The following is a 10,667-nucleotide window of genomic DNA, read 5'->3' on the forward strand; positions in this document are numbered from 1 at the left end:
CCCCTAACACCATGGCGGCAAAGCTCAAGAAGAAAGCAAATAAATTAGACCCTATGGGCATCAGTGCTGCCATAGTCTGGCTACCTACACAGCGGTGAAGAGGCCAAGGCACCACACTCCAGCTGCCCGGTTTGCTCATCGCTCTCCTGATTTCACCAAAGCAGATGCTTCAGTCCAGCTTGGGCATCACAGCAGGTAGCTCAACGCTGCAGTTGTAGGATTCACACAACGCAAAGGTTAGGAATACCTAAATTGTTAGAAAAGGCTTGGAAAATCAAGGTGATGCGCGGCTAAGGGCAAAAGAAAAGGTGAAAAGCTAACATATTATGCATAAAAAAAAGTAAGTGGTGCCAAGCCAGAACAAGACAACCAGAAGGACATCAATAGCAAGTCTGCAGTTAGAGGTTTTAGCTGTACTTTCGCACACAGGCTCTGCTTCTGAAATCATTGCACATTTCTGGGCCTTTCAACAGGCCAATTGTATTTTGGTCAATGCATATGTGATGTTAATGCAGCACACTCATGAATGCAAATTCCACCAGGCCGTTTGCAAGGAAAAAACCATTCCAAGTAGGTAAGCAGAGATAACAGAATAGGTGTCCATCCGCTGTCAAAGAACACTATTTTCTAGGGCATGTTAATATCCAGGAGGCATTAGCAATATTGATGTTAATATCACCAAGACTGCAATCCCTCTCTCACAACAACAACAACAACAAAAAAAGAGACAAAGATATTTTACTTTTTTTATCTGGAATTAAGCCAAGCAAAATAAAGAGAAGTACCTGACATTTAAATTTGGCCCTTTCAAATCTGAACGCTGATTTGACACTGCAAGTGTTAAAATGCAATTGACTTCAACTTGCATGTGCCTACCAACAAGCATACACATCTGAACAGTACTTGAATTTGATTTAGTCTTACTTGCAGCTAAAATATTTTAGGACGCTAATTAAAAAGCATCTGGAGAAAGCTATTGATCTGTTGCTAAAAGTCAATATATTAAGAAAAAGAGTAGGATTATGAACTCTTGGGGTTTTTCTATTGCAATAGTTTTTGGCTCATTGCTTTCTAGTACCCAGATCAATTGGGCTTTGCTCTCTGGATGGGAACTGGTGGTTTGCGTTATTGCAAGACAAACAGTGCATCTTGGTTTCAGCAAGGAGACATGACATGAAATTTGCCCAGGCAACAGAAAACTCCATTTGCAAATAAATTCTTTTTAATGAGACAATATGGTTGGGAAAACAGGCAAAATCAGCCTCTCATTTTTGTCCCTGCTCTGTATTTTCTCTTGATGCTCCAGCTATGTGGCCTAAAATGGAGAGATTTTTTGGACTTCAAAAAGGTAAGAAAAGCAGGTGATGGTGTCACCCTGGCCACGGCTCTGCTCAGCAGCAGGTGAAGGTGAAGCTGCTCCAGCATCCCTGGCTCTGACCACCTGAAGATCCTGGGCACACACACTTGCTGAGGATGGACACCACAGACCGTTTCCTGAGCACCTCCACAAATCCTTGCACTCAGTGCTACAGAGGCAGAGGATCCTGGGGTTATTTAGACACATTACAGAGGGCTCTGCCAACTGCAAGAAGTCAGCAACTGACAATCAAAAGCTATTTCTAGCCTTCTGTGCAGTTAAATTTGAAAGGTCCCCAGGGGCAGACTCATGTCCCCTTCCCACCTCTGTGCTCCCTTTTGACTGCTATTTCCATGTGACATCTATTGCAGTGAGTTTTTGCAGCCGGGCAACTGAATTAGCACATCTTACGATGCTATAGTCCCTCCCACTTTGACACTCACATCCTCCTGGCCCACTGCAAACAAGACAGGTGAACTTCAAACATCACAAGCATTTCCCGTGGCATGGCCCAAAACCTCACTGGCCCCTTCTTACCAGCGTGCCATGTGCAGTTTCTGTTCCCTCCCACCTCACTAATGCTTTATTTCAAAGGCATCCTACAGCAGTACTATCACCTTCCCACACAGATCCGACCACAGGACTAGCATAGTGCATCCAGCACATTTTCAGAGGATTGTAACAGCAGCAGAGGAAACACAACGGGTTGCCTTTCGCCAGAGCAAGGTTATTGCAGGCAGGATCTGCCGAGAGGAGTCTGTGCACCTAACTGCCTTTCCCATGAGAAAGCTGCACGACCAGATGCCATGCTACTTACTCCAGCCATCCGACTACAAAAGCAACTTTTGAAATCTACAGGTCATAAACTTTTAATTGGTCAGGGCAGAGTGGCTCAGTAGGAAAATCCCCCTTTTCCCTCCCCTCTGGGCAATGAGCTAAGCAAGACTCTTGTTTTAAAAACATTTAACTCTTTTTGCTCAAAGTAACATAGAAAATGTATCCACATTACAGGTAGTCAGGAAGATACTGTTAATAAAAATATGCTGCAAGAATTATTAGTGGCACTTCACAGCAATCCTTAACATTTTCAGATGGAGTGTCAAAACGATTTTTTTGTAATATGTGAACATGCTTTTTGTTAACAGAAATGGAAGAAAGTCACAGCATGTTGCCAAATATTATTTGAACAGAAATAATCCTGTAAGAAATACATTTTTTTTTTTGCAGTTAACACAAAACTGTAAACTGGATCTGTGTGTGTCTTTCAGCATCAAATTGTTCAGTAATAAATACGACTAAGTCTTAACAGACTACGGAGTAAAAGTTCCCTTAGTGTCCAGTTTTTAGCAGCTGTTGAATGTTCAGGGATGCACAAGGCACACCTCTGCAGATTCTCTACCTTTATTATTGACATACCAAAAAAAAAATAAATTCCATTCACCACTCAAAAATGTTTATCTGCATAGTAAGAATTTTTCTACTACTATTTACAGGAAGGGCTTTTAGTGCAAAAAACAGGAAGTGATGTATTAGCTGAAGTGCATAGAGCACATCTTGTACAGTTTCGCTAATAACTAGTCGGCATCACATCTTGGGCCGCCAGCCATTAATGAACTGTAGTATTTTCTTAACCTGCAATTTGCTTAGCTTAAAGTCTTCTGACAGGATTTCTTCCGTAAGCTGAACGAGTAAATTGCCATCAATCTTCTCTGTAACAAAAAACGATATGACATCTTCTGACAGACCAATAAACCTCAGCGACTTAGACACTTCCTCTATCGAGAGTCCAGAAAGGTCCGTGGGTGGCTGCCAGGGAGAGCCATCCCCACAAGATCTTGGTGCTAACTGAAGGTGGAGGGGAGATGAGAAGGGATAAGACACAGAGAACGTATCCTGCATCCCCTTTTTAACGAGATACTGATCTTCCAAGAGGTCTGGAGAACCAGTTTTTGGCTCCTCCTCAGCACCATCTATTTTCAGCGGCAAGGGACACATGTCTGTAACCGTCTTCTCTTCACTTGACTTCGGTGCCCGAGGAGGTAAGGCAGGACACGAATGGCTCTGCTTTGTGTTGCTGACTCCCAGAGTTTTCTCATCAGTGCAGTCTAGAGAGTAACTTGCCGACTTTGGACAGCTAGAGATGGTGTTTGTGAACTCTGCTGGGGTCAGCGGGGAGCACCCCGCCAGGAGCTCACACCCATCGAAGTCAAAAGTTAAAGGTGCTGGACAGTTTCTCTTTGGCGTACCTGGAGTCTTCTGTCTGGGGTAACTGTAGCTCCTGCTTGAATCGAGCAGGAAATCACTCCTATTCAGGCCTTCAGCAGTTCCTGAAAAATGGTTTGGCCAAGATAACCTCGAAGGCAGAGCTTCAGTTGAGGGGCTTCCCAAAGGCATCGTGCTCTCAGGCTCTTTGGCTTCGGTTTTCATCATGTTACAAGGGTAGCAGGAAACAGGTGCGCTCTCAGTTGGATTGGTGTTGTCGCTCTCTGTGACATTGCTTAAGGAACAAAGCAGAAAGGATGTCATTAGTATGAAAAAATTTGAATAAATTAATAAATCATCGGACAGAGTCAGAGGGTGGCTCTCACAAGGAAAGAATCTTCTTTGCTCCAGCAGAACTTTTCAGATTTGAATTAACAACACGTTTGAATAATGCTTTGACAGTTCTTTTACTCCTTCTACAAGCCTGACAAGATGCTAATCTACCCAAAAGCCTCACGTCCTGTTTTTTCAAGCTTGTAAAAAAGTAGATGTCTCAATTCAGTTCTGTGTTATCTCCCGAAAACTCAGTTTTTCCCACTGTCGAATTCCTAAGGGACACCACCATGGGAAAGGAACACCATCACATATACTAAAAGATGTTCTAATCCTGTATTTTATATTTATATACCACAGATGTGTCATGGTATGCAAAAGGTCGTAAGAGGGGCAGGTCACCGTTGCACTAGACTCAAGCTTGACTGACATAAGAGATGACCAAAAGCCCTTTTGGAGCCAGCGTTTTAATTTGTTATGGCACTTGCATGGGCACAGGATCCTTCCCCACTGGTCACCCATGCAAAAACTGCACCAGTGCACAGTACAGTAACACAGAATAAGTTAACACTTGCTGCCAAAGGAAGAGTTTTACCTGGGAGGGTAAGCAGACCTAGCTGTATGTGTTGAAGTACGAGGCTTTAGGCTTACACTTGTTGGTGTGTCCATATCCTTCAAAAGCTATGACAACAAACACTTGCTTTTCAAAGGCACCTAAAGAAAGTTACCCTGACTTACTTCCAGGTGGTAAACTAAGCTCAGCCTGTCGGAGGGAATTGATTGTTTACATCCAGGTGTTCCCAAGAGACAGAGATGCCAACAAAAGCATGCAATCAAAAGCAAATGTTTGCCACTTTTATGCCACTTTCTGAAAGAAAGTCTGAAGGACTGGGTTGATCTTTGGAATTTTGGGCAATTAAGCCAGAACACTGGAAAAACAATTAGCAGATTTATAAAATCCTTACTTAACACAACAGATGGAAACCAACAGTTGAAAAAACATTTCAGTTACTCACCTCTCTCTCCTGGAAACTAAGTACTCAAGAAAGAAACTTGGTAGTCATTCTGTCACAGCTTAGTGAAAACTGCTTGAGGAGGGCAGCAGTTTTAAAAAAAACAGCATAGTTTTGAATGGATTAACAAAAAATTAGTTCCCTATGCACTTACAGTGAGTCAGAGGAAGCCAACCTGGACTTGTCCAGCTCAGACACAATGTGCAGATGCGTAAAAGCAGCTCTAATCTATATCACTTGAAAATTAGTTATAAAACTCAGCCCCAACAGACGCAGCTTTCCTCTATCTAACCATCCCTCCGTCTCCACTCCATGCCCTCCAAACTTTTCTTTCTTCCTGTTTATGTCACTAATACAAGGCTGTCACTTAAAGCAGTGGGATGTTTACAATTGCAGAGATGTTTTTTTTCCCCCTCAACAAGGATACACTGTGAACTGGTCATTTCTGGCTGCTTAAAGGCCAACTGGTTTAATGGATAGTGCAAAGCACTTTTCACAAACCAAGCCATGAGGCTGCTCAATTCAGAGAAGACAGTCAGTGAGCTGGTATAAACAACTCACCATACAGAGGACTTAAATTGATTGATCCTGTTTCTGTTCTCTAATTCAATATTAGAAATGGGAACACTTAATGATTTAGAAGATTAACAGAATTACTGAAAACTGATAAAATAACATTTTCCAAGTGCTTCCTTATAGTCCTCCACCAAAATTAACTCACCGGGACTCAGTGCCAAAGGATGCAAGAGAAACCTCAAATACAGCTGAAGTCAGGCATCAGGCATTTTTACAGGCAGATACGGACAAATCATATCGGTTTTGTTTGTGTTTAAAGTACTGGCTGCAGCCCTTCACAAACCAGAAAACAAGACCATTGATAAAAATGGCAATACTTGAAAAAATCTGGTTACTCCACACATTGCCAATTTTCTAGCAGCTTCCACTGCAGTGCTAGGTCAACTCTACCAAAATGGAGATATCTGGTCTGGACCCAAGCTGGAGATGAATTTCATGCAAATATTGTGAAGTTCGGGGCAAATAATATGACCTGCACTCCTGAGAAATTTCACTTCTCACTGTTTTCCTGTTTTCTTGGGAGGCAGATGTATTCTTAGCTACAAGGAGAGAAAGCAACATTTGGTAGGCCCCAAATGCTGTGAGGTCTTGTGCTCAGCCTCCTGTGGAGTAGACCTTGACAGAACTACCCAACAGGCTTTCAGAAAAACAAACGAGCAGCCTTGATTTAGAGTGATCATTGCCAGATACACAACACTAAGCTGCAAATGTGCAGTATGGCTTAGAAAGGCAATTCCAGCATAAGTTATTATACCAATTGCATCCAGGCTGAAATTATTTCAGTGACGTTTCAGATCAATTTGTAATATCCAGACAGGTAGTATCTTGTCATTGAAGAGACACCAAAAATAACAGCAACAAGACATTCAAGGCAAAAAGGAGCTGAGACTTCAAAAGGCGCATATGCTTTCTAAAGCCAAAGGAAGAACACTGCATCGCTAGGAAATGGTATGTAGCTACATACTCTAAAATTTACTGTCAACTTCCGACTAGCCTGAGTGGATTTTCCAGTTTGTGTGTTAGGTTTGTGCTGAAGTGGGTTTGATTGGGAAGCTGTGTGACCCCTTTCTACTACACCTCACTTTGCACTCAGTGGTGTCTGCTGGCCTCTCTGTTCTCCATCACACCCATCCCGCATGTTCCCATATAGTTAGCACAACACATTTCTGGATTACCATGCCCCATTTTTGCCCCCACCTAGCAGAGCTGGCTGCACTGCATCCATGTAGAACTGAAATCCCACCTGAAAACTAGCTTTGAGATGTTCTGGTTTGAAGATTCAAGCCTTTCAAGAATTATACAGAACTGTAGGGGATTTTCCATTTAGACAGCCTGTGCCACCTTACAGTGAGATTACCTACAGCAATATGTGCAGGTATTTAACATAAATTGCTATGTCCTATCTAGTAAAACATAGTTTCTGCTGGAGCTTTACTTGCTCTTGAATCTTTAAAAACAACTTGACAGGTTAGCTCATTTCACAAAAAGTCAGCAACTCTGACACAGTGCTATGCCTTTATAAACAAGTGCCTTGAAAAAGCGTACTGCTAAATTTAACGTTCTCAAAAAGTGCTACCACGAGGCGCTCTCAGCTCAAACACATACATGTTGTGCAGTCCCGAAGAGTAGTAGGACAGAGTAGGGCTAGGAGAGCGGGTCTGCTGTCGTGCAGGTTTGACTGTACGAGGAGGGATGGAAGGACTGGTGGAGGACGGCTTTGAACTCCGTGGTGGGACGGGGGGAGCATTCAGGAGCCTGCATTCCTCTTTTACCTGTAGAAAAGAAGAACATGTAAGTAAGCAGCAAGAAAATCTGGGCAACAGCACTCTCAACCAGATGAAACACATCTAGTTCTGCCTTTTTCAGTGAAAGGAAATATTTAAAAAGGGAGGAGAAGAGAAAAATGTTGCTAAGTATATACATTTGCAAGAGTATGTGGCTGTCATGAAGAAGTCCAAAAGAACGCCTTGCTACCAGTAGAGGTACTAGCAATCTTTTGTAAGGTGCTTTTCAGTAGTTTGATATCCACCCATTTAAAAACCAGCAGCAATGAAACAACGTAAAAGAACCTTCCAGTAACACACAAAATCAGATAGATTGTTCCAGCTATTTTACATTTTGTAAGGAGCAATTCATTAGGTTTAAACTTCATTAGTGTCATTTATTTAGATGTAATAAACCAAGCTTATGTAATTAAAAGACCTCAACAGACACTGACGTTTCCTGACTTAGTTCACCAGTGATACTCAGCCACCCAGCCCTAGGATAATTCCCAGACTTCCTCCCCCAGGAACAGTACATGTATCTCGTATTTACCAGATGCTGGGATTCAAACCTGGAGCTTCAGACCTTCTGCAGCTGCCAGAGCAGTCCAGGATAAGGTTAACTACAAAACGTACAAGTTGAAAGGTGTGGGCAGAAGAGCCTGTTCAAATAACGCACCCAGCCAATAGGTCTACTTTTCGCAGACAGCCAAATTTGCAGCTTAAAACACAGGACTGTAGCATCGCTTATCTGAAATTTAGTTTGGTCTGCCTAGGGAGGAGAAAAAGATCAGGATCCATCCCCACAGAAAAAATGATGGAATTAAGACCTTAATCTCATCAGTACATATTTGGGAGAGCAACTTTCTTTGGTAGGGCTGGAGGTACGCAAGGCTACTGAGAATTAGGCTGCCAGGCATGATTTTTAAGGACTCACCACCTCCCCCTGGGCAGGAGGAGACCTCTATGTTCTCCTTGTCTGAAACAGTCTTAGAGGCACCAGAAAAGGGAAATTCTCTTTGTGTTTCAAAGTTATAGTTTATTTTTAAATTTAACAACACTGCAGAACTAAAAGTTATCTTAGCAGTTCTGCAACGCATAATTAGCAATTAAAGTGATTTAATTTATTTAAAAACAAAATAAATGTGGAACCTTTTGCAATCCACTTCAGTGCTTTCAAAATGCAACAACCCATTTAGTACTTCTGTGAAATGAAAAACTGGGGACTAGGACATTGTAGTACATTTTTTCTCTAATTCAAAACAAGTCAAAATTACAGGAAATGCCCGACAGCATAAAACACTGAAATAAATCTTGCTCTAAGGGTTCTTATTTGCTTTTTTCAAGGGAAAAAAAAAATCAATTTTATTCATGTTTGTTATTGAATTCAGGCATAAAACTCTTCAACCATTTTAGTGCTGTGCCCCAAGGATGCCTAAGGACTTCATTTCCACCCCCCAACCCACCCCCCCCAAGTCAGACTAGGCCAAGTCAATACTGCATGCTACTGAATAGACAGCCATGGGGTTAGAGAGACCGTTCAGGGGAGCTCTTGGAGCGCAGCAGACGGTCAAGGGGTTAAAGGGATTCTTTCCTGGGAAGACTGCCGGCATTCAAAGGTGCTGGCATAACAAACTATGCCAGGCTCCCTTGCTGACCTAGATTGCAGATCAGAATGAGGCCATAAATAATACCGGTTTGCAGTCCCAGTCACAAGACCGCGATTACAGCTGCCAGGCACAGCCCTTGGGAAACCCAGCAGAGGAATAAAAAAGGAGAGATTTTGCAGATTAAACTGACAAGAGCAAGGGGAAACTTCAGAGGAGAGCTACTCCCACTAGGTCCAAGCAAACAGCAAGGAAATAAATGTGGGAGAGGAGGGGAACAGCCACGGTACGACATGACAATCACCTCGATGGCTGCTGCTCTTAGTAGGAAATACTCTTTTGCCCAGAAGTGCTAGAAGCCATGTGGCTGCCAGATACAGATAAAGTGCATTTGCACTGCATGTCCTGGGACTTTTAGTCATCACCGTCCGAGCCCTCCCATGCTCCAACCTCCTCTCCATCACCTGGGGATGATGACCCCTTTCTGATGGCGTGAGGTGGCTTTTAAGACCTCTGCTCCTTTTCCTGGGTGCCAGCCCAAGCCCCACCAGCAACCCCCAGGCCCTGGGGTGTTGCTCCTGAATCTGGGCATCACAGGTGCCCGTCACAGGGACCGCTTCCAAGGCCGCTGGGGTAAAACCCATCCGATTGCTGGCACGACCACGAGCACAACGCAACGCAGTTCAACGCTGCTTGCCGATGGGAGCCTGAACTTCCAGCACACTCCATCGGGGACGTGCTTTAAATCAATCAGGAAAAACAGCCTCTGATTTTATGCAAATTAGTGTTTGGGGACTGAAGTAATTTCTAATTTACAGGTCTTAATTCAGAGGTCATTTCCCCCCCATCCCTCTGCCTTCATGCTACTTTGATTTTCTGAAAATACATGATATATCAGAACGCTTCATCCTGCCGGAGAGAAGAAAACCAGAATAGCTTCTGAAATACCTGAATGTCCTTTTCTCTCCTGCAAACAGCTCCTGTACACACATTTTAAATTTAGTGCATGCAAAAATACAATTGCCAGCCAACCTTTATACAGAAACGCTATGGAATATCATTCTAGAGGGAGTGATGACTAAACCGCATGTTCATCAGCAGCTCCTGAGATCTACTTATGCTATAAATACCCTACACGGAAACCATGCAAACATCTCCTCGGCCCCAGCCCACTGATGAATTCAGTAGGTCACTGATACTCATTCCAAAGCTGTTCCAGGAAGCCACACAACCAAGTCTGAATTATTATCATCTATGGAGATGTAGGTTTTTCATTTTGTTTTACATTTTATGGGGTTACACTCCCTGCCCACCTCTAAACGCAAGTCAATATCTTTAGCAGAAATTATTTCTCCTACATGGCTAGAAAGCAATACTGAACTTGCTGACAGCACTCACACGTTACCTCAGTAACTGTAAGACACAGCAGACAAAATCACACACTTTTCAAAATGACCTTAAAAGGCAGCATATGTGTCTACCCCAAATGCCCCCCTGTGGCCCCCAGAAGGCAGTCGTCGTGCCACGGGGCTTCCCCAGGTGCGAGGGTTCACCCCAATGCTGTGTAGGTGCTCCCCAGCTCTCCCAGCATCCCACCACCCACGTCTCAGGTGTGACAGGAGATACCCACACCTCAGCCATCACCTGGGGGGCCGGCACCCCCTTGCCAGGAGGGCTGCCCTCACCCTGCTGCAGGGGCAGCCTTCCTCCCCCTTGCCCTCCCACCCACTCCCCAGTGCTGGCTCCGGCTCTCCTTTGACCCCGCGCTGAAGCAGTTCAGCTTGCAGAAATCAGCAGGAAACTAATCATTTTCCAG

At 43.6% G+C, this 10,667-nt stretch overlaps 1 protein-coding gene across 1 annotated transcript in view; it reads right to left on the reverse strand.

The window, feature by feature from the left end:
- Positions 1 to 2,840: 2,840 nt before the first annotated feature.
- GAREM (GRB2 associated, regulator of MAPK1) overlaps positions 2,841 to 10,667 on the reverse strand; it is a gene marked incomplete at its 5' end in the record, with an annotated part of 18,483 nt that continues 10,656 nt past the window's right edge. The window contains 2 exons of the mRNA XM_009709450.1: positions 2,841 to 3,854; positions 7,087 to 7,253. Coding sequence (XP_009707752.1) covers positions 2,942 to 3,854; positions 7,087 to 7,253 — 1,080 coding nt within the window. The remainder of the gene's footprint in view (positions 3,855 to 7,086; positions 7,254 to 10,667) is intronic.

Source organism: Cariama cristata, unplaced genomic scaffold (genome assembly GCF_000690535.1).
Source record: "Cariama cristata isolate BGI_N322 unplaced genomic scaffold, ASM69053v1 scaffold14361, whole genome shotgun sequence".
Lineage (NCBI taxonomy): Eukaryota > Metazoa > Chordata > Aves > Cariamiformes > Cariamidae > Cariama > Cariama cristata.